Source organism: Aotus nancymaae, unplaced genomic scaffold, assembly GCF_030222135.1.
Source record: "Aotus nancymaae isolate 86718 unplaced genomic scaffold, 86718_ANA_hifiasm-v0.15.2.pri h1tg000003l, whole genome shotgun sequence".
NCBI classification, from domain to species: domain Eukaryota; kingdom Metazoa; phylum Chordata; class Mammalia; order Primates; family Aotidae; genus Aotus; species Aotus nancymaae.
This window is the reverse complement of record NW_026988414.1, coordinates 34,101,036-34,126,033: the sequence shown is the minus strand read 5'-3', so window position 1 is coordinate 34,126,033 and position 24,998 is coordinate 34,101,036. Positions and strand designations below refer to the sequence as shown.

The 24,998-nt window shown below is 36.6% G+C and overlaps 1 protein-coding gene across 2 annotated transcripts in view; it reads left to right on the top strand.

Moving 5' to 3' along the window:
- The window catches only part of TDRD7 (tudor domain containing 7), an 83,821-nt gene that overhangs the window by 57,931 nt on the left and 892 nt on the right, over nucleotides 1-24,998 (top strand). For both annotated transcript variants that reach the window (XM_012475761.2, XM_012475759.2), the window contains 8 exons: nucleotides 1,870-1,981; nucleotides 3,602-3,804; nucleotides 4,836-4,970; nucleotides 6,756-6,842; nucleotides 9,785-9,919; nucleotides 12,117-12,227; nucleotides 14,095-14,597; nucleotides 18,387-18,547. In XM_012475761.2, the coding sequence (XP_012331184.2) occupies nucleotides 1,870-1,981; nucleotides 3,602-3,804; nucleotides 4,836-4,970; nucleotides 6,756-6,842; nucleotides 9,785-9,919; nucleotides 12,117-12,227; nucleotides 14,095-14,597; nucleotides 18,387-18,547 (1,447 nt within the window). The remainder of the gene's footprint in view (nucleotides 1-1,869; nucleotides 1,982-3,601; nucleotides 3,805-4,835; nucleotides 4,971-6,755; nucleotides 6,843-9,784; nucleotides 9,920-12,116; nucleotides 12,228-14,094; nucleotides 14,598-18,386; nucleotides 18,548-24,998) is intronic.

Below are 24,998 nucleotides of genomic sequence, written 5' to 3'. Positions count from 1 at the left end.
CATCCCAGGGGTGTCTGCTGGATGATAGGTGATGCTGGGAGACCTTTGGCCACTTGATGGTGCCAGAGAACCAGGAATAGACTGGGGCCTCATGCCAGGATTATGTGACTACTGGCCCTGATCCCAGGACATTAGAGAGAAAGAGAGATTACTGAGCCCTCACAGAATGAAGTACAGGGGAGGGTGTGGTGAGAGTCACACTGGACAATGCATGGACAAGTGTTTTATAAACTGCAGTTGCCATACAAATATGCGATACTATGATTAAAAACAAAGAAGAAAAGAAACAAGCTACAAACAGTTCAGAAACACTTTGAAGCTTTTGGAGCAGTTATTCTTTAATCTGTTCTTGCGCTAAGAATACATTCTGAATTTCCCAGGAGTCATGATTTTGCATGCTATGTCCTATTGTCAGACCACATTATCTCCATTTTGGGCCTGGGAAGAACAGAGTCTAAGTTGTAGATGGTGATAGCTATTAAAGGAAATGAGAGCTGCCTGACTCCTGAGGCCTATAAGAAGCAAAAACAGGTGCTAATTTAGGATTGGAGAAATAGACTTGTGCACTTAAATGGCCAGCTGCCTGATGTCCAGCCCTGCCAGCAATCTAGGCCTAAGTCAGTGTTGAGTCAGATGTGGATTCTAAGAGATGATCTTTCTGATATGGTATAGACATGCCCCACAGGCTCACTTATCACATGGCCAGGGAAAGAAGGTAGTGGTGTCTTCTGCTTTTTTCCCTTAGATTCTCTGCTGGGGAGGATTTTTGTTTTCTGTGTTTAGTACTATAATCTAGGTACTAAGAAGCTGGCCTATGGACTTTATTTTCAGGGAGGAAGTGAAAGAAACCTACTTCATGTTACTTGGTATTTCTTAGCCAAGACTTTGCCCTGGTTTTTGTTGTTCTTTGGTTTTGCTTTGTTTTTGTTTGTTGGTTTTTATTTTAAATAACCATCATTTGCTTTAATTAGAGATGTTGCATAGTAGGTTTTCAATATTTTCCTAGATTCTTAGTTACCATCCTAAACCATAGCTTATTGTTTCTAGAGTTTTATTTTTCTCAAAAAAAAGGCTTTGTGTTTAGATAATCCTTTTAAACTGAAGGTTCTATAAATACTCTTAAAAATAATATTCAGGCTTTTAATAATCTGTGCTAATGATGAGGAAAAGTCAAGCAGGTTTCTGCAAACACAGACCTCTGTCCAGCAGACTTAGGGCCTTTTGCTGAGTTGGATGAAGGCCCAACCCAGCTTCACACCCTTGAAAAAAATAGGTACACCTATTTTTCAGTTTAGAATTCCATGTTGTTCAGCTGTGATACTATTGTTGTCATTGATGAAGCATCTCGGTCCCTGGAAGCACAGTAGCTGAGAGCAGCCATCACAAATGCTGCTTTGGGGATTTAGAATCTGATAAATACCGCAAGGATGATGCCTGCCGTAGAAGCAAATACTGCTGTCCAGGGAACGGGTGGAAGTGTGTAACTCAAAAAGGAATAAGCTGATGCAGGTGTTACGATATTAATGAAAGTACCAAAGGGGAGGGGAACAGAGTTAGCAGAACCAGGTAGATATGCTGCTGAGAGACTGGCAATAGCAAGGTGGCAGGGCTGAGCAGTCTTGTTCTTCCCATTGAAGGGGTAGAGTGAGGTAGAGAACTGGGGCCTAGAACCAGTAGCCCTGGTTTCCTTGGTCTCAGCTTCAGCCTTTCTCTTCTGTGGTAAGTCAGGGGCACCTCTGCAGCTTTTTCCAGGTGCCACTATACCACTCAGCTTGCTGATTATGGAATAAAATTGAGCCAATCAAGTGTATCAAATGAATTTTTTAAAGAGAGGATAAAGAACTAAACGGTTTTTTTTTAAATCACTAGGTATGCTATGTTGACTATGGTTTTAGTGAAAATGTTGAAAAGAGCAAAGCATACAAATTAAACCCGAAGTTTTGTTCACTCTCATTTCAAGCTACAAAATGTAAGCTTGCAGGTAAGAGGAACTTTGTTTATAACTCCTCCATTTCGATAGGTTATTACCACTGTACTTTGGGATGGTTGAATACAAAATGGACTAAGTATCTTGTGTTATCATGTGTTATTTCTTGAAAGGTTTAAATAAATTCATGTCAAATGTGTTTTTATAAGATATTATAAAAATGTTATGTTTTTATATTTTATGTTATATATAAAAACTTACTATATTTTATTATAAAAATGTCTATTAGCCATCTTGAAAGGATTTTTCTTGTTCTGACTGCCCTAGTAACAATTGATAGAGGCCTTGTTTCATGACATTTGATCAGTTTCAGTACATTGTTCAGCGTGTTGCTAGGTGACTCTCAGCCCCTTTCCTGCTGAGATGGACTGCGATGATGCTTAGGACTGATACACCCTCATGCATCCAAGCATCAGTTTGATTACAGGTCACATGCAGTTTCCTGCATAGTAGATGTATCTTGTCCTTTTCCTTCCTCCTAGATTAGCAAACAGAGGAATCCACTTGAATGAAACTTAAAGGACAGAGGACACATTGGTCGTGTTCATGATTTAAAAAAAGGGCATTGAAATATGCACCATGCCAGGGGAGCTTGAGTCAAATGCAGAAAATAATCATAATTATTTCATGAAAATTAGTACTCTGAAGAAATGCCTCCTTCCCAGCGGGATGAATTCTTATGTCACAGGAGCCAGGTTTGACTCTTATCTGTGAGATAAACCTGAAGAAATTTTTAAAACTTACTTAAAAACTTTTAGAAGCTGGTTTTGGAAAGAATGTACCAAGAGCATAGGACAGGATTTCGGGTGTTGAAATTAAATGTTTGAGAAAAATTCAAAGTTATGTATCTGGAGAACAGAACAAGACGAAGAAAAAACTTAGGAGGAGTCTGAATTTTAGCTTGTGGATTTAAAGTAGGAAAATGTAGACATAGGCAGCATAATACCATTAGGGGAAATATGAACTAGTTTTTATTAGTTTAATACATTAACTTAGAATTGTCGTATGTGTTATATGGAACTACAATTTTCCAAGAATTTAAAGAGTAGATGACTACAATAAAATTCACCTAATACCTGTGTTATGTTAAACACTGTTTAATCTCTCTTTAATAAATCAGAAGGTTCTTTGGTATCCTAAGGGTCATAATGGCATACTTTTTTTAAAAAAAGAAACAATAGTGATTGTCTCAATTTCCAATAAATATGTGTTCATTTTATAAGAAAAAAATTGTATATGTAGGAAGTGCATTACAAACATATGACTGGAAGACATGACTGATAGCTTCTCATATGTATTAGTCTTTTTGTTTTAAATATGTGTTCATGTATAAAGTGAAGACTGTTTCTCCCAAGATAGAAATGCTGATTATCCATTTTTCTGCTTGTTTTAAGAATGCCTGCCTTAGTGTATTGTTCAAAAGGACATTCACATTATATTTTTTAAAACCTAAGAGGTAAGATGAAGATTATAAAACAAAGCTTTCATATAAAATTGAATAATTTTGCAGTAGGCTTATAATTTTGATACTGGTCAAAAAAGACACAATTCATCTATTCATCTTGAAATGATTTTGCTAATTAAGTAGAAATTAAAAGATTCAATATTTTTCAGGCCTAGAAGTCCTAAGCGATGACCCTGATCTAGTGAAGGTGGTTGAATCTTTAACTTGTGGAAAGATCTTTGCAGTGGAAATACTTGACAAAGCTGATATTCCACTTGTTGTTCTGTATGATACCTCAGGAGAAGATGATATCAATATCAATGCCTCCTGCTTGAAGGCTATATGTGACAAATCACTAGAGGTTCACCTGCAGGTACCACTGTGATCACTGTTGCTTGTTACACATGTCGTATGAGAGAAAATCACCAGAATATTATACATTTTAGGCTAACAATTGATTGAGACAGATTACATCTACATTGGGGGGAAGAAATGTAGGCAGTGGGGCTGGAAGGAAAAAAAGTACCAAAACATTCAGAGTAATTGTTTCTTAGGAATCGGATTTTTTATTTTCCAGTTCCTGCAGTGAGCATCTATTGATTTTATGTGAGATTATTTTGTAAGATAATAAGGAAAAATAACACAAAAGAAGGGTCGATGAAAATGTTTATGGACCCCCAAAAAATTGGGTCTATGAAGATGTTTATTACTTGCTTTAACATTTTATTAACTTTTTTTAAATGTGAAGAACATAAATGTCCCCAAAGAAGGAAGCCTTTAAATAAATTACAGAATATCTACTCAAGAGAATAGGATGAGATATTAAAAATGGTCATTTTAAAGACTTCATAGAAACAATGGGAAAACTTTTGTTTTAATAAGTAAAATGACTGTGAATGTCTTTATTCACATTTATTGTGGTTTGACTAAAAATGAGTAAAATTAATTCTTTATTTTGATTATGGTTTTTAAAAATTACTCAAATTCATGTGGCCTGTGGACATAGGTTAGAAAGTAGGCTGATGGATTTGATTTTGTGAGAGTTTATTTTAACTTCTGTTAATGTTGCAAAACTTGGTTTATGTAATTCTTTTTCTAAATAAATGGGGAGAAAATAAACCAACGTTAAAGGTATTCTTAGCCTTTCAGACAATGGAATGTGAGAATGTATGCACAATGTCTGTTTTGTGCTTAACACAAATGATATTAGCTATTTCTTTTAAAAAGAGAATAATTCAAATTAGTTTTGTACATTTAAGCTATAAATTGCGTCTCATCTTACATATACTCTAAGATTTTAAAATGCAAAGACTTATAATGGGATGTTTAGGTAGATACCCTTTAGGTAGGTAAGAGCTGCATTCTGTTCTCAAGCATTCATGAGATGTCCTTTGTCTGTTATAGGTTGACGCCATGTACACAAATGTCAAAGTGACTAATATTTGCTCTGATGGGACACTCTACTGCCAGGTGCCTTGTAAGGGTCTGAACAAGCTTAATGACCTTCTACATAAAATAGAAAACTACTTCCATTGCAAGGTATAGCAGAACCTCTTCTACCTCTAAAATTAGCCCTAAAATTATAAACAAGAGTAATTTACTAAATGGTAAATATGAAGAATTTTCTAGTAGTCTGAAATGGAATCTCTAAATAGTAGGTAAGAGCTCCAGATTTCAGAGCTTTAAAAGAAGAACACAACACTGGTTTCTGCATTGTAAAATGAAGATAGCATTAGTGTCTATCCTAGAATTGTCCTGAGGACACTGTGCCTGGCATATAGTAAGTGCTCAGCAATCGGTAGATGTGTTATTTATAACATGCAGTTAATGATCCCCCAGTGCAGCTGCCTGTGACTGTCTGCTAGAGCCAGCTGATTCTTCTGCCTCAGGCAAGGAGAAACCTTAGAATTTAGAAGGAGAATAAAACTTTCTTCCTTAATTCTGCCTTTATCTTTTTCTGCACACATCACTCATCGAGCTTTTATGGACCCTGAGAACCTGCCACCTAATAAATGTGGTTCTGCAGTTCAAATTGTATTAATAAACTCCTTATCCTTAAATTCTAGTGTTTCTGAATCAAGGTCTGTAGAGGTTTTATTTTGTTTTAGGTTTCTAAAAACTTACCTCCATTAGGACATTATGGTTGTATTTCAGAATATGCTATGGTTTTCAAATCACTAAGCCCTACTGCCACTTCTGCCCTTACCCCTTTGTCCCTGGAAGTGAACCCTTCCCTCTAACCCACAAAGCACATCAGGCACCTCAGGGCATTTATGTTCAGGTTTGTATTTTAGCTATATGAGTACTTAATTGCCTTTGTAGAGTGTATGATTCTTGAGAGCATAGCCTATGCCTTACCAATTTTCTGCATCCCTTACAGTACCTAATCTAGTGTCTTACGTAGAATATGTATGCCAAAATATGCACTGAATCAGGTTAAACCTGCATTTAAAGTGTAGTCTGGAATTGAGACATTCCTGTAGCTTTATCTTGTTCTGTGTTACAGAGGTTTAATTTTAAGTCTACCTTGGAAAAATCTGAAACCCCCTAGCTTGGCTGATCTGAAACCACCCAGCTTGGCTGACTCCAGACACTCATTTGTATAGATGTTGTCCTTATAACCTATGGTGGTGAAAAGAACTCAATCTTTCCTACTGCATTTGTAACCTAAGTGAAACAGTGCCTTTGGGGAGAGTAGAAACACACACCCTGAACAGAAAGAGACCATGGACAGGTACCCCCAACTTCAAACTATAGCAGAAGAGGAAGATGAGGAGACCTCATCTTTATAGCTGTGATTTGTTGATATTTAACTGGCACTGACATACATATTTATGTTGATAACATTTCTCTTGTTTTGGAATTAAAATGTTATCTGTGCATCTAAATGTGAAGAGATGAAAAGAATAGGCCTTACAGATGACTAGCACAACCTCTTCACTTTTCATCCATGTTGCTCTCCTTTTTGTCAGGTTCAACACCTCTCTTCTTGTGTAATTGATGGAGCCAGTGCCTAAACTAATCATAATGATCTCTATGCTAATGTTTTTAGACATTTTAACAATGCTGTTTTATGAGCCATGTGCATGTAGAGAGAGTAAACTACTGACGTCAACAAATGTATGAGTAACAAGGCAAAAATTTTATAACCCTGTGTATTTGCTGCATCCATTGCAGTGCGCTCCCTGTGGGGAAAGGGCTCACAGGAAGTCTGATTACATATGGGTTAAGTCTGCCAGTGCCACAGTGATCTGTTTTTCTAATTGTGTAGCAATATGCTCTTTGCTAAGAGTAATAAGAGTATCATGCATTTCTGTTTTGTAGCACATGACCTCCAAGTGCTTTGTTTCATTACCCTTCTGTGGGAAAATCTGCCTCTTCCATTGCAAAGGAAAATGGTTACGAGTAGAGGTAAAAATCAGTCACTTGGCTTTTTAATCTTAACTTATTGTGAAATATTTCAAATATACATGTAGTTTTTTAAAAAAATGGAATAAACGGTCACAGATTCATCATCAGTTTATGAAATAAAACATGACTGGTATGGTTGAAGTTTTCTGATTGAAGTTATGATCAAACAAAGTTTACATCTCCTTGCTCCTGCCTCCACTCCCAGTTTTATTTTTTTTTTCTCATTCTTACTTGTTTATATTATTACTGCATTTGTACCTAAAGACACACACTTTTATTATGTGTTTTTAATGTTTAGATAGTGGAAATATGTTAATGAATATGTGTCTAGAATATAAAAGTAAATGAATAAGTATAACTAAATGAATAAATATTTTCAAACTTTAAGTGGTAAGATGTATTGGTCTTGCTTTTTCATGATGTTTGTGAGATTCATTCATGTTGATATGTGCAGCTCTAGTTCATCTATTTTTACTGCTGTATGATTCGACAGTGTAAATATGCAGCATTATCACTCCATCTTCCTGATGATGAATATTTAGATTGTTCCTAATTTTGTGAACCTTCCTTTCCATGTCTTCCAGGGTACATACATAGGAATGGAGTTTCTAGGTATTGGGAATGTGTATCTTTAATTTTACTAGATCTTGCTTAATTGTTCTTCAAATTTGCTCTTCCATTGAGAGTATATCCATTTAAGAACTGTGGCTTCATGGGGCAATCTCAGATCCTCCCTCCCTCCTGCCTGGATCTAGGACATGTCTCCTGCCCAGGACGATTTTGGCTTTAATGTTCACATACTCTTCAATTTCTAATCACTAACGATTGTCGTATTTTCTTGCAAGCTCAGTTGTTAACTTGAAAGGAGGTTTGTTATGGTGTATCTTGTGTTTCTATATGTTTTTAAAAAGGGAGGTTTTGGATATTTGTGGTTGATTTTCCTCCCTTCCTCCATCTAGTTTGAGGTGGATCACACCTGTAATCTCAGCACTTTGGGAGGCCAAGGCAGGAGGATCACTTGATGTCAGGAGTTTGAGACCAGCCTTGGCAAAGTAGTGAGATACTATCTCTACAAAACCAAAAAAATAAAAAAAATAAAAAATAAAACAAAAGCCTTAAAAAATTAAGGAAAAAACAATTGGCTTGTTTTTTTTCTTTTCTTCTTTTTTTTTCCCTTTGATACAGAGGTTCTTAACCCAGGTGCAAGGACCTCAACTTTCAGGGGGTCCCTCAACCCTCCTGGAATTGTTGCAAATTGTGTGTGTGCTTGTATTATGTATTTTGGGGGAAATGTATGCATAATTTTTATAACATTCTCAACCCCCACAAGATAAGAATCATTGCTTTATTGAATTTTTAAATGCTACACAGCAACATTTTGATAACTTAATTGTATTGATTTTTTTCATTATTTAAATAAAATGGTTATGTCTACTTTAATAAAAGTATCAGTTTTGAAGTACTTACTGCTATTAATGTGAATGTATGTCAGAAGGCTGAAATCTTGGGTCATATGACCAAGGGTTATGTGCCTAGGTATAAACTTCAAAAACATGACTCATTGAGAAGATCATGGCATTCTTCATATCTTAAAGCTCTGTGTTATTTAGTTCAAAATATATAAATGTATGAATATTAACTTTTTTAACTTTTTATTTTGAAATAATTTTACTGTTGCAAAAATAGCACAAAGAGGTCTTGTTGGCCTTTTGCCATCTGCAAATGTTAACATCTATATAACCACTGCATAATTATCAAATTCAGGAAATTGACATAATACAAAACCATTAGTTAATCCACAGAACTTACATTTCCCAAATTGTCCCACTAAGTCCTTTTTCTGGTCCAGCATCCAATCCCAGATCCTACATTGCCTTTAGTTGGCTTGCCTTCTTAGTATCCTCTAGCCTGGCAGTTACTCAGTCTTTCTTTTGCTGTTCCTGACTTTTGAAGAATAGCACTGTTTTTTAAAGTATCTCACAATTTGAGTATCTTCATGTTTAAATTTAGGTTATGCATTTTTGGCAAAAAGAAGCCTTCTCTGTGTATGTCCAAATACTTTAGATAAATGCCTAGTATTATTTTTATTATTATCAAATTATGTATTGTATGCCTTCAACATAGACAAAAGGTTTGAGTACGCATTCTCTTAGTAATGTATGGAAAGTCAAGGAAGAAAAAGTAATTAGTGAAAAGCAGATCCCATATTTAATTATATATTTATTCCTGATAGTTATACAAATAATTGCAAAGGTAATCATTGTTTTGACCCCAAAACAATAGTTTTTCCCTTATATTTTAATATTTTGGAGAACAGACTGTATCTTATAATCAACAACATATAATAATGTATCAAATAATTTTATAATAAATCATGTCCTAGAATTGGAGAAATAATAAATACATTTTACTGTTTATTATCAGTTTGCTGATTAGATTAACTCAATGTTGAAAGCAATTCTACTCTAAAAGAATATTTAGTAGGCCAGGTGTGGTGGCTTATGCCTATAATCCCAGCACTTTGGGAGGCTGAGATGGGTGGATCATTTGAGGTCAGGAGTTTGAGACCAGCCTGGCCAACATGGTGAAACCCACCATGTCTCTGCTGAAAATACAAAAAAATCAGCTGGGTGTGGTGACAGAAACCTGTAATCCCAGCTACGCTGAGGCAGGAGAATAGCTTGAACCCAGCAGGTGGAGGTTTCAGCTAGCTGAGATCGTGCCACTGCACTCCAGCCTGGGCAACAGAGCGACACTCCATCTCCATCTCAAAAAAAAAAAAAGAATAGTAAACAAATACATTTTAAATTAAGGGAAAATTTTAACACTGATACTCTGTTGCTTTTACTATGCAGTTCAGTATTGTACAAAATGTAATTGCACAGAAGCATTTTGGTCTTTTGAATATGCTCATAAATTAGCCAACACTTATCTCATTTCAGATCACAAACGTTCACAGCAGTCGGACTCTTGATGTTCAGTTCCTGGACTCTGGCACTGTGACATCTGTAAAAGTATCAGAGCTCAGGGAAGTTCCACATTGGTTTCTACAAGAAATGATTGCAATACCACCTCAGGTACAATGTTGCCAGCCTGGGAGATTTTCTGGAACAGATTTGGATGTGTTCATAATCTTATTGTAAGATGCCTTCTCAGTTTTGATCTCATTAGTTAGTTTTTAAGAACATTGGAAGTTTTCCAAATGTGATTGTCAACTGGTTTTCAGAAGTAAAACGTGGCTGACTTAGACAAGAAGAACAGTCATATTTACAGAGTATTGCTTGAGAAATGTTTGTTTTCAGGAACATCCAGTCAGTAAGCTGTGTTGTCCAGTTACAGGTTCCATTTTGAAATTAGATGTCAGTACCAACTTCTACACAGTTCCAGGATATTGTGTATAAATGTTTATTTTTAGAGTTTATAGTTTAATTAGGTAACTATTTTCTTTGGAAATCTGTTTAGACACATTTTCTCAATGATTTTCCACCCATGCATTTTAATTAAAAGATTAACTTCAGCCGATTCTTTCCTTATTTGTGAATGTTCAGATCATAAGGATTTTGAATATTTTGAATTGTTTAGAACTACTCATTACCTTTAGGAGAAGTAGAAGATTTGTGCAGAAATTAATATCTTTAAAAAATAGAACTATTCAGCATTCTACAACTTCAAAATGCCCATTTACTAATATTTTCAAGAAGACATCTTTTGCCATCAAACTCAGTGAATAAAACATTGTTCATAATTAGCATGGCTTTTGACATGTCTCTCCTTCCCATCACCATTGTTTTTTCTAGCCATGACTATTACAGAGAAGCTTTTTTCAAAATCATTTTACTGTCTGTTGCTCAGCCATAATTCTGGAAATTGATAGACCTTTAAGTGCTAGTCTGACTTAATAATACCACTTATTGGAACAACCATGCAGGGCCAGCCTTACCTAGAAAGGATCCCTTGGGCTGGAGGGCAGTTGAGAATCTGTCCCACCACTCTGACTGTCCGAAAGTCCACAACAGTACCACTTATATGCTACAGCATTAACAATCACTAAACTTTTTTTTCCATAATCTTATCTAGGTTTATTATCTGACAGATGTGAAGACTGTTGGTTGAGAGAACTTTAAAAGCCAGCTAGCCCAAGCCTCTGGCTCACAGCATCTTCCCAAGATCATAGTACCAAACCAATGGATTGTCAGCCAAAGCCAACCCTTAAATAATGAGTTTTGCCTCTTGGCTCTTACAGTATTTTAAAAATGTGAATTGGTTGCCAGGATTTTAAAATTAGAAAATTTCACACAAAAAATTCCTACTTGTAGCTTCTCTCTTGACAAACTGGAAAATCTGACGCTGCTACACGCTCTTCTTTGTGGGGCAGTGCTAATTGGGAGTGTGGAGACTTCTGTGCTGGCCCCATCGGGCCTGCCCTACTCCCTCATTGCCTGCCCAGCAGATGTTCAAGTGTGCTGTCTCTGCTCTAAATGACCTCCTCTCCACCCAGAACAGAGTGAGAGGCTTAGATCCCCTGAGAGAGAAAGGCAGGAAGAGGGGAAGGGGCTCATAGAAGAAAAGGAATCCTGGAACTGGGTTTCGTCCCTTTCACAAAATTGCTTTTGTCTATTCGAGTTTGCTTGAAGCTGAAGGAAATCCCTGAGTTCACCTCTTAGCCTCTGCTGTAGCCGTTCTACAGATGCTTACATAGTGGTGGTAGGAGCTAAAAAGCACTGGGAGAAAGGAGGCTTTTGGGGACCTGTGGATTTCAGTTCTTCTCACCCTCCTTAATTCTCATTACAACCTCCTTCAAAAGGCAAGCAAATGTGCCTGGTACCCACGAGGTACTCAGGAAATGCTGAATGAAGCAACAGGAGTCAGATTTCCTCCAAATGACAATTTTTTTTTTAAGTTGGGCTAGAGGGTAGACATTGATAAAAGTCCCAACCCTGTCTTTGCAACTTTGGTATCTTATACAGTCTTTCTGAGTCCATTTCCCCATCTGTGAAATGGAGCTGCAACCTGCAGAAGTATTGTACAGTGTGAAGTATATGGAGTGCTGGGGGTTAGCCCTGGCTCATATAGGAGTAAAGACAATGATATTTGTAGAAATAGAGTTGGGAGCATAGCAGATCCTCAAACCAGGAACTGTGATTGTCATTATTAGCTGTTGTTGCTTGCTGTCTATCTTGGTAACATTTGATTTGTAGGAAAAAATATTAACATTACTCATAACTAGATATTTTAACATGGTGTGTTCACTTTTTTATCATATTTTCTTTCCAGGCCATTAAGTGCTGTTTAGCAGATCTTCCACAATCTATTGGCATGTGGACACCAGATGCCGTGCTTTGGTTAAGAGATTCTGTTTTGAATTGCTCGGACTGTAGCATTAAGGTTAGTTATCTTATTAGGCCTGATAGATTTAGAAAGGGAGCTGGCAGCCGTCAGGGCTCATTTAGGTTTTGTGAAGGAATTTTATCTCACTGTAAAATGAATGCTTCCACATGGCTACATGTATAGCTGTAAGATATTTTATGGTTTAATTCTTTTTTTATTTAAGAAGTTATCCTATGTCTCCAGTATTATTTTTAAACCCTCCTTATACTTTTTTCCATTATTAATATACCAGAGCTGGTTCTCCACTTCTATTTTACTTCATGATAAGGAATTAAGTCTTCAACAAAGGGACCAAATATCTCTTGATAAATGTTTCTGAAGATCATTTAAATAAATCCTTTATTTCTTTTTTATTCATAAAGTAGAATATAAACAAATCATTTGTTTATAGTTGTGGTGTTTAGCCTCTTTTTCCTAAAGTTTATTTAATCTGCTGCACTTATTTTACTACCTCTTGTTTCTTTTTCTGTACTTTTGCATCTTTAAATCAAAAACATTGCTCATATTTCCAAGAATACAAACTTAAGAAGATAATTTTTTCTCTGTTAACTGATGAAAATTGCATTATTGTTTTATATAAACATTTAAAATGAAATGTCCTTGAAAAATGTCTTCATGAAGACCTCCAAATTATTCTAGCTAGTACTGCTTTTTCTGTCTTTGTATTCCTCTGGGGTTTATTGTGTACAATTACATGTTTAATTATGTACTATGTCATATTCTTCAGTTGTCACATAATACTGTTTTTTTCAGCTACTCTTTAAGCTCCTAAAGCCAGAATATTGGGTGGTTACTCAATACAAATACTCTTTGCTAATTTTAAAAACTGTACTTCTGTATCATAAATATCAAAATGAATTTGCAGTCAGTATTCAATTAGTACTTCAGAGGATGAATTTAATAGAATCATCTTGTTGGAAAAAAACATTTAGGTAAATTACTGTAGATGGGTTGCCTTGCTGTTATCTCCCTCTCTCCAGGCCTATGTTCCTCCTTTCATTTCTGTCCCTATTTGGTAAAAGATAGATGTGGCTGGAAGTATCTTATTTTTATCATTCCTAAGATAAACCAGAATTGCTGATGAGAATAGCCAACAGTCACCTAGCCCCTTGGCACACACAGCAATACAGTCTCAATTATTAATGTATGGTATTTCCATACAAACACCCCTCAGGCAGAAAGAATTAAGGTGGTTAGGTAGTCAGAAGGTCTCCTGGGCAAAAAGTGTAAAACTAATTTTGACCTGTTCTATGAAGCTCGCTTCCTCTTATTCTCCCCAGGTCCCTCTCCTCCCATGTAATTGGAGATGGGGAAAGGGGAGAGGATATATACTAGGATCAGACAAAGAATTTGAAAGAGGGTTGCTTACAGATATGGTGGATGTCAGAGCTTTTTCCTTCCCTTCCCAGTCTTGAGGATACACCAGCCTTAAGCAGAATGCTCATAAATCATTTTGCCACCATTGTGATTGTTTTTTATTATTGATGCTGGGTGATGAGTACATGGGGGTTTCATCATACTTATAATTTCTACTTTAAGTGTTTGAAATGTCATTAATTTAAACTATTTTAATCATGATATATAGAATCCCTTTCTCTCGATGATAATGACCTATAGCAAGTTACAGCTTTCTCAGAGATTAAAGGAAATTTTTTATTTCCATAAGGTTGCACTGTTTCCTAGACTATTTTGACTTAGATCCCATTCATTGCCAAGCTGTGATAATTTATCTTTCCTTAAATAAAATGGATTTTAGCAAGTTTTTTGGCAAAATACTGTGTTTTAATGATTAAGGTTACTATAACTGCCTCTAAAAATTTAATGTGAACTTGTATTTCTTATCTTGTTTTTGTATTTTCCAAAGGTTACAAAAGTGGATGAAACCAGAGGGATTGCACATGTTTATTTATTTACCCCTAAGAACTTCCCTGATCCTCATCGCAGTATTAATCGCCAGATTACAAATGCAGACTTGTGGAAGCATCAGAAGGATGTGTTTTTGAGTGCCATATCCAGCGGAACTGGCTCTCCCGACAGCAAAAATGGCAACATGCCTGTGTCAGGCAACACTGGAGAGAATTTCAGAAAGAACCTCACAGATGTCATCAAAAAGTCCATGGTAGACCACACCAGCTTTTTCTCCACGGAGGAACTACCACCTCCTGTCCTCTTGTCAAAGCCAGGGGAACACATGGATGTGTACGTGCCTGTGGCCTGTCACCCAGGCTACTTCGTCATCCAGCCTTGGCAGGAGATACATAAATTGGAAGTTCTGATGGAAGAGATGATTCTATATTACAGCGTGTCTGAAGAGCACCACATAGCGGTGGAAAAAGACCAAGTGTATGCTGCAAAAGTGGAAAATAAGTAGGTCCTTGGACAAAGCATTTTATTCTACTCCTAAGAAAAATGTGTAAAATGATGCCAGTCTTAATTTTGTCAGGGGGACTTTGAATTGTACTAATGGGAATTTTGAATATGAAACAAACCCAGTAATTTTTGCAGTTTTCTAATATTTAAAACGATGTCATTTATCAAAAATATATTGGCCGTATTCCTGTTAAAACCCAATTATATAACTAAAATGAAAGTTTAAATTTTTTTCTATTTTTATATTAGGAAAATATTTTTATTTAGAAAATAACCAGGTTTTTTCATTTAATGACTTTTTATTTTAAAAATAAAATCTTTATTGTGGAAAATTTTTAAAATACAAAAAAGCATAAGAAATTAAAATCAACCACCCACCCATAATACTTGTTAAACTACTTATATATTTCCTCTAATTTTATATGTGCATATTTATATAGTTGATATATTATTAGTCTATATAATTTTGTACCTGCTTTTTCATCTAACATTATGCCGTGAACATTTTTCCATGTGATAAAATTTCTTCAGGAATCCTTATAATGGCTATTTTAATGATGACATACAGAATTTCTTTCTCCCAATGAAATCATAATTTACTTACCATTTTATTTTGTTATGTAAGGTTTTTTTCTCCTGTATTTTTCACTATTATAATAGTGAACATAAATCTTTGCATTTCTGATTATTTATTTGTGGGATAGATTCCTAGAAGAAAAATCACTTGTTGGAAGATGGCAAGACTCTTGCTTTATGTTGTCAGCTGCATCCTGGCATCTTTGCCATCTTTCATCATGAGCAACAATGCTTATTTCACTACTCTTTGGCCTTGGGGTTATGAGAACATACTTTGTCTTACATTTCTTTAGCACTTCAGTCTTTTTTCTAGTATTTTCACTCTTGAGTCCACAGCCCCCTCCCCAAAGCCCTTCAGGATATGCTGATTTCATCCAAGTGAAGCCCAGACACCCCACTCTCCACTCAGGCCATGAAGCCTTGGGAAATGACACAATGCCCTGTCCTGTTCCTTTGCCAGCTTTCTTAGGAGAAATGAACAAGCTTATTTGTTGATGCTGAACTCAAAGAACAGTCACCCCCCCCAACACACACACCCCAAAACTCAGTTTAAAAGGTCAAACTGCCTATTTTTTATATGAAATGTTTTCTTTCTTAAGACAGCAAACATAGGCATATATAAAATTTTGTCATTTTCATGGGAGAAAAAGCTTAATTTTTAACTCTCAAAAGTGAAGAGTATAATAGCTCTCATTTTGAAAAAACATGCAACTTGTATGTCATAAGCTTTTCATCTTTAAAAAAACATTTTTACTGTCATGTTATTTATAACTGCAAGCATAAATGAGTCTAATTCAATTTGCATAGGTTGCCTCAATCAGAACTCTTTGTAAGATAATTCAATCACAATTAAAAACCAAACTAATGTCATCATTTTCTGGCGGAAAGATTAATGATGATTAAAGATGAGGAGATCTTCCTTGGAGGAAAGGGGTTGGGTAGGAAGGAGAACACATAAACTGGAGACCTACAGTATTGGCCCTCACACTCCCCATTCTGCCCTCCATGGCTTTGAACCATTCTGCCTTGGGACTCTTGGACTTTAGTTAATTTGTCCTGGATAATCAAGGGATGTTTTGTATATAAAAACAGATAATCTGATTTTTTTTTTAATTTCATGAACTGGATCAATATAAAATGTTTAGAGCTTCTGTCTTTCTTAAGACTCAGGACTATATACTAAACCTTGTTCCCAACTATGGTAAATTAAGACTTAGGAATTTTAGATACATAATTTTATTACAGTGGTTTCCAAATCTATCTTGGCATAGGAATAACTTGGAAAATGTATTAAAAATGCAGATTCTTCTTCCTTACCCTAGGCATTCTGAATCACACTCTCTGCAGGTGGAGCTCCAGAATCTCTGTTTTTAACAAATTACAGGTGATGCCAGTACTGAAATTTAGTTATCTAGTCAAAACTGAAGCCTTTACTTAAGCTATTAGTTTTGAAAGTTGAAAACTAAATAGAAATACAACACATCAGTTTTCGACTGTCTCTTCACAAGTCTGTACCACCAATTTATAAAGTAAAAACACAGACCACCACCAATTTGCCCTGTACAATTTTAAGATGATGCTATTGGTGGAAACCAAGTGTATCTCCTTTTGTACTTACACAGATTAGCAACATAATACTGAAAATATTTCCACATGTGAAAATTTCTCTTCAGTTTGGTCTGAAGTTCTTATTATAGTAGCTTGTCTTCATTTCAATAATAATGATAACTATCCTTTGCCGAGTGCCTATTATTAGCCAAGTAATGTCCTAGGCACTGTCCATATATTATTTCTGTAAGTGAATTTACATTAAATATTAAACAGGTGACACAACTGGAAAATGGCCCAGATGGGATTCCAGTTCAGGTCTATTTGGCCCCCAACGCTCATGTACATACTATGTATCCTTTCTGTGTCCCAGTTGTCTGTGGGACTCATGGAGTATTGCTTGCTGCACTTTGAGCCTGTCTGAAGGTTCCTGGAGTTCCCTCAGAAGCCCCCAGGCACAGCGTTGAAAGCTGACCTTTTTGTTTTGGGGTTTCTCTGTAGTTCATCCTATAGCAGCTGCATAGGTTTCCTATACTAGGTGTCTATGGGCTGGAGAATCGGTCCATTCCCACCAGCCCCAGTCCAGCAGTGTGTTGCAGTACAGGGCCTGTTGTTCTGGTGGGCTTCTGGCTTCTGGCTGGTAAACCTGTTCCAGAGAATGACTGACCATGCCACCTGAACTAGAGTCCAATTTACACCATTCAGCAGCAGAGACCACCTCCATAGACACTTTCTTTTAGCTGTTATGAACAATCCTCCTTTCCTTCATTTAGTAATACTTTTTAATCATGTATTTGAGACTATAGGACTTTAAAATTATCTTTCATATATTAACCTTGAAGTCCAGGCTTTTTGCATTTTAATGATGTTGATGTAGGTTCAGTGGGGATAAGTAGATTCATGTGGATTTGCTTCTGGTACCTTGAGCTCCAGATCTGAAGCCATACTCCACTTCCCTTCATATTCTTCTACCTTTTCCAGGTTCTTTATTAGGTGGTGGGTTGAATCTTGTGTTTTGTTCTTTTTTTAATGTCTTTGTCATAATTAAAATTGCAAAAAGTTTTTTGTCCAAAACTTATTTGATCTGCCCCCAGCCTGCCTTCCTAGTCTGACTTCTCTTCCATTCTTCCATGCATTCCACTCTCTAACTATACTGGAAGGTTTGCTCTGCTCCAAAACACTATGCCCTCTCCAGTCCTCTGTGCTTTTCTTCTCAAGCATTTCTTCAGCCCCAGCTGGTCCTGCTTGCCCCTCTCTCTTTCCATCTTTCAAACATGTACCATATCCAGACATGTGACCATCTTCTGTCCACCCTCCTTCAGTGAAGGGATCCCCTGGCTTTGTCCTGATCATCTTCCATGGCGTTTGTTTCATTCTACTTAATGATGGTTGGCAGTTTATGTGTCTGTTTCCTTCACTAACTCCATGAGGCCCATAAAAGTCTCTTGAATGAGCAAATTCTATCAAATAAGACAGTGGCAAAGCAGAGAAGAGTAACCTTTGGAAAAAGAAGCAGGAAATGTGTTTAAAACTTTTTATGACAATATAGTTTTTTCATAACCATGATTTGCATTAATTTTTCTTTTTATCATAAAATATTTCTTGCCCTTAAAGGAGATATTGATGTGTTTTCTCTTCCTTTTTAATCTAATGTACATCTAGGTGGCACAGGGTGCTTTTAAAAGGAATCCTGACCAATGGACTGGTATCTGTGTATGAGCTGGATTATGGCAAACATGAATTAGTCAACATAAGAAAAGTACAGCCCCTAGTGGACATGTTCCGAAAGCTGCCCTTCCAAGCAGTCACAGCTCAACTTGCAGGTAATTTCTGTGGAATCTGAACTCATGCTGCAACAATGCAATATTGTCATTTTGTCCTGGGTACTTAGCAAGTACTGAATCATTGGCCTCTTGAGTTTGGGTATGTTAGATTTTTGCTTTTTTGCACTAACAATATTGCAACTGTAATGGAAATAATTTTAATGATCTGTTACAGTCATGCTCCATCATATCTGCTGTTTCTGTTTTCCTTACTCCTTCTGTCTCTGGTTTCAAGCACATTTCTAAAGCTGTAATCTTAGTACAGGCATAATATTGCATTCTGCTTTTCTTCATCTAGTACTGTTTTCTAATGACTTTCTGGGTGGTTTTATGGTTTTCCTACCTATTTTTTAATGGATGCAAAATATTCTGTTTAATCAATACTTCCCTATTGTTGAAAATTTTATTGTAATATCAAGAAAAACCCTGTATCTTTATACTAGCTAAAACAAACCAAAAAAAAAATGGAAACAACCTATTATAATAACCAATAGGAGGATCATACTTTATTATTATTATTATTATTATTGCATAAATTATAATACATCTACATAATAGAGTATTACACAATCTTAAAACATTCCTGGGTCATGGAATATATGACCATCTTCATGACCAAGTGAGTTTCCAGTTCACAACACAACTAACAGCATACAAGTGAGCAATTTCACCATATTCACATCAGCCTTTTATCATTAAAATGTAAGAAGCCAATTTAATAGGTGTACAATGATACCTCTTTGTAATGTTGTCTAATGAGACTTCCCTTTTATCTTTTGTGAAAGCAGTACAACTGTTGGTGGCTCCCCTGTGAACCCCTACCATTATGTAGCATTAGCAGAGGGTTTTGAGGACAAAAGAGCTGAAGCGTGACTCCCTGATCCCTTTGCTGCTGCCCACAGTCCTTAGCACCTTGCCCCATATGTGGAACACAGTTACAGAAATTGACCAGCTTTTATTGGAAGGCTATATATTGTCTTTTTTGAAATATTTGCCAGCTTCTCTATGTCTTCCTACTAGAATTCAAAGGAAATTCCCATGGTAATTGGATATAAAGCAAAAATAACACTTTTATGTAGCATGGCCACCAGTTAGTCTGCTTTAGACTCAAGCCTTCTTCTTCAGATTTAATGTTTTGTTTTGTTTTGTTTTGTTTTCATTTTCACTTTCTAATGTTCAGGTATTGCTAACAACACGTTTTGTTAAATGTGACAGTTACACTCCCCAGAGAAGACTTCTCTGTGAAGAACGAGTGCATGGTACCATCATCCCCGTTACCAGCATTGTGGCTAAGAGTTATTTGTACTTGTGGTATGCTAGGCGCTCTACCAGTTACTTTAGATCTACTTTCCTGTTTAATATATGCATTCAGTGCTACAAATTTCCCTCTAAGTACAGCTTTTGCTGCATCCCACAAACTTTGATGTGCTATATTTTCATTTAGCTCAAAATACTTTTTCTCTTCAAATGTATCCTTTGACCCAGGTGTTATCTAGAATTATGCTTAATCTCTACGTATTTGGGGGTTTTCCAGCTATCTTTCTGTTAGTGATTTCTGATTTAATTCCATTGTAGTCTGAGAGAAAACATTGTATTATTTTTAAATTGTTAATGTGTGTTTTATTCCCAAAATGTGGCCTGTCTTGGTGAATGTTCCATGTGAGCTCGAGAAGAGTGTATAATCTGTGGTTTTGGGGAAGTAGTCTGTAGATGTCAATTACATCCAGTTGATTTATGGTGCTGTTGAGTTCAACTATGTCCTTATTTTTATGCCTTCTGGATCTATCCATTTCCGATAAAGGGGTGTTAAAATCTCTACCTATGAGAGTGGATTCTTTCATTTCTCCTTGCAGATTTATCAGTTTTGTCTCATGTATTTTGATGCTCTTTGATGCTCTTTTGTTAGGTGCATGTACATTAGGATTGGTATGTCTTCTAGGAGAATTGACCCCTCTACCATTATGTAATGCCCCTCTCTATCCCTGATGAACTTTCCTTGCACTGAAGTCGGCTCTGTCTGAAATGAATATACCTAACTCCTGCTTTCTTTCAATTAGTGTTAGCATGGTATATCTTTCTTTATCCCTTTACTTTTACTTTCTATGTGTCTTTATATTTAAAGTGGTCTTGTAGATAATATATAGTTGGGTCTTATTTTTTTATTTACTCTGACAATCTCTGCCTTTTAATTGGTATATTTAGACTGTTGACATTTAAAGTGATTATTAGTATAGTAGGATTAATATCTACCATATTTGTTACTGTTTTCTATTTGTTTTCCCTGTTCTTTGCTCTGATTTTTGTCTTCCACGCTTTTTTTTTGCTTTTTGTGATTTTAATTGAACATTTTAAACAATGCCACTTTCTCTCCTTTCTTAGGATATCAATTACACCTCTGTTTTTTCCTTTTCTTAGCGGGTGCCCTAGAGTTTGCTACATATAGTTAGAACTAATCCAAGTCCACTTTCATGTGACATTACACTGTTTCACAGACAGTGCAAGTACAGTATAATAACAAAATAATCTTAATTCCTTCCTCCAGGCTCCTGTTCATTGCAGTCATTTATTTCACTCATATATAAGTGCACGTGTGCACACACACACCCACACACACATACACACAAGCATACAGAAATACATTGTTGCCATTATTTTTAACAAACCCTAATAGATGAATTAAGAAAAGGAAATATAAAAGTTTTATTTTACCTTCACTTATTCATTCTCTGATTTTCTTTATGTTGCTCTAAATTTCTAACCTATATTATTTTCCTTCTCTGAAGAACTTCTTTAATATTTCTTCCAAGGTAGGTCTGCTGGCAACAAATTCCCCCAATTTTTGTTTGTCTGAGAGTCTGTATTTCTTGTTCACTTTTGAAGGATAACTTCATAAGGTACAGAGCTCTAGCTGGTGGGGTTTTTTTTGTCAACACTCTCTTCTTGCTGCATGATTTCTGAGAAGTCAGTTGCTTCTCTGAGAAGTCAGAACAAAGATTCTTATCTTTGTTCTATGGATAAGGTGATTTTTTTCCTCTGGCCTCTTTCAAGATTTTTGTTTATATTCGATTTTCTAAAGTTTGAATATGATATGCCTAGATTTATTTTGGCGGGGGGGCATTTATCTTGCTAGGTGTTCTCTGAGCTTCCTGAATCTGTGGTCATGTGTGTGACATTAATTTGGAGAAATTCTCAGTCATTATTGTTTCAAATATTTCTGTTCCTTTCTCTCCTTCTGGAATTCTCATTATGCATTTGTTACACCTTTTATAGTTGTCCCACAGATCTTGGATATTTTATTCTGTTCTTTTTTTCAGTCTTTTTCTCTTTGCTTTTCAGTTTTGAAAGTTTGTGTTGTCATATCCTTGAGTTCAGAGATCTTCCCTCAGCCATGTCCAGTCTATTAATAAGCCAAAGACATTCTCATTTTCTTTTATAGTGTTTCTGACCTCTAGTATTTCTTTTTTATTGTTTCTTAGAATTCTGTCTTTCTGCTTCCATTATCCATCTGCTCTTACATTTTGTCTGGTTTTCCATTAACACTGGTACGATATTAATCATAGTTGTTTTAAATTTCTGGTCTGATATTTCCAGCATTCCTGCCGATTCTGACTGATTCTGATGCTTGCTCAGTCTCTTCAAACTGTTTTTCCCTTCCTTATCATTTGTAGTTCTTTGTTGAAAGGTGGGCATGATGCACTGGGTAGAAGGAACTCTGGGTAAATAAGGCTTTTGTAATGTAGCAGCAGCAATGTGTGTCTAGGGTGTGGGGGGTATTCTATAGTCCTGTGGATTAGGTCTCAGTATTTTTTTTTTTTTGCTGGGAAGTGTGGAGGGATCAGTCTCAGTCTTTTGCTGAGCCTGTGCCCCTGGACTGGGAACTTCACCAGTGCTCCTTAGGGGTTTTCCCCTCAGCTTAGGTGGAGCAGGATGGCTACAGGGGAGTGGAGGTGGGTATTTCCTTTCCCCCAGGAATGTTAAGCTCTATAAAATCCCAGCAGGTCAGGCTCTAGTAAAATAGTTTCTTCCAAGGACAGGGCTTGTTAAGAAGAACAGAAAGCTCTGGTGTATTTCAAGATGTTCCTTTTCTCCTCCCCGATCTGGAACCATGAGGAGATTTTTCCCTAATATTTACTGTGAGTACCAGGTAGTGCTTCTGGAGGTAAAACTCTCAAAAGTATGGGAAGCAAGGCCCTATGACTGGGTTCCCCTGGAGTTTTTAATTCTCAGACTTATTCACATGCACCCCCAGCAATTTGTCAATTACGGTTTAGGTTTCCCTCCTCCGGCTTCGAGGCCACTGCTCATTGGCTTCTGCTCCAGTACACTTTGACTCTCCATATCTACCTGTCTGTCTCTCTGGTTTTGGGGACAGTGAATTGCCCTGTGACCTCCCTCTCTGATGGACCTAGGAATAGCTGTTGATTTTCTGTTTGTTCAGCTTTTTGTTTCTTGTTAGGAGGCAGTAGCAACTTCTAAGCTCTTTACTTGCCAGATTGGTAGGCAGAAGTTCTACCAGATGCTTTATTTCATTGAATTCTCCCCATGCTAGGAGGTTTAGGTACTGTTACTGTAACTATTATACACAACAGGGAACAGCAGCTTAGTGAAGTTAAATATCTTGTCCAAGATCCCACAGCCTTAAATTCAGCACTCTGCCTCTTCAGTGTGTGCCTTTCTTCACTGTATACTTCCTTCTCAATGAAAAGTGTGTTTGTTTAAGTCAAAAGGCCGAGATTCAAGTCATTTAACTTCTAAACCTACCCCATGATTATTTATAAAATTACCAGTAAATCCCTTCCTGCTTATGTGACTGAACTAATACGTGGATCAGATGAAAAAGTGATTATGAAATTGCCTTGTGAACTAAAACACATAGTGCAAATGCATGAAAGTTTCCTTGTATACTTACATCTGAAACAGCATTGCTGTTTGGTCCCATCATGTCCTTAGTTCCTCTTCTAGGCTCACCTCTGCCAAGCCTTCTTTCTTCCTACTGACTTGCTCCTAAGTCACAAAATCTTCCTGGGCATCACATTATCCACTTTGAAGGGAGGACCCCCATTTTATAATTAATTGAAGACATATGTACTGGAACTATTAAACTATATGTGGTGGAGAGTACATGTCTCTTGGGCCAACATAGGCATCCACTAGAGAGAAGTGACATAGACTAGAACTTTCATGGAAGTCACCGGTTATGACATGGCCATTGGAGTCATCACTTTGGTAGACTTGGTTCACATCTAGCCAAGCCCTTTGAAATATTTAGGAATATCTCTAGATGCAAAGGAACTCTGTGGAATCTGAGATGCCCTGAGTGTTTAAATCGGAATGCTTTAAGGATTCTCCAGGGACCGTACCCGCTCACAGATGGGATCACTGGATGCTCACTCTCTCTAGGTTCCCATTGAGCTGTTGCTTCATTACATCTGGGCTTGACATGGGCATTCTTTGCATCAGTGTGCCATGGCTATGCATAAAATTTTCTGGATCCTAGAAGAAAGGGAGCCATACAGTGGAATCATTTTTTACCTTACCAATGAAGCTTTCTAGAAGGGTTACCCTTTTTCTTTTTAAATAACATGGCTCAAAGATTGTCAGGGCTGCTGCAGATAAAATGAAATTTCTAGACTTCTCGTGGGAAATTAATAATCAAAGAATTTAGCCCATTTGCTAAGTAGATAGCAAATCTTCCAAAATTATGTCTGAAACTTTCATAGCTTCATTTCTTTGGGGCATAATTTATAGTTTATGCAATCCAGTATATGTGGACTTAATTTTAATAGTATTTCTTGAAAAATATATACTTTTTTTTTTTTTGAGACAGGAAAAGCTTTGTCACCCAGACTGGAGTGCAGTGACGCAATCCTGGCTGACTGCAACCCTGACCCCCTGGGCTCAAGCGATCTTCCTCCCTTAGCCTCCTGAATAGCTGGGACTATAGACACATGCCATCATACCTGGCTAATTTTTGTATTTTTTTGTAGAGACAGGGCTGCACTATGTTGTCCAGGCTGGTCTCGAACTCCTGAGCTCAAGATATCTACCTGCCTTGGCCTCCCAAAGTGCTGGGATTATAGGTGTAAGCCACTGTGCCCAGCCAATATATACTTTCTTGTCCCAATTTTAAATTTTCTTGTCCCAGTTTTAAAATTTAATTTAGAATTATCTAACTTGATTTCTCATGATCTGATCCAATAAGTTTCTTTTATCATAGGTGAGGCCTGAGAGATCAGCTGATTCACCCAAGACCACACCACCCAATAGAGGAAGAGCTGGGAATAGTAACTGAGGCTCTTGACTTTCGATTCAGTGCTTTTTCCATGATGCTGTGTGTCATTTTTTTAAAAACTATACTGTAAATGGATCATACAATAATTTTTGTTATGATACTTGGCCCATCAGAAACAAAATTTTTAATGAGAGAAATGTCATTTAATATGATTGATCA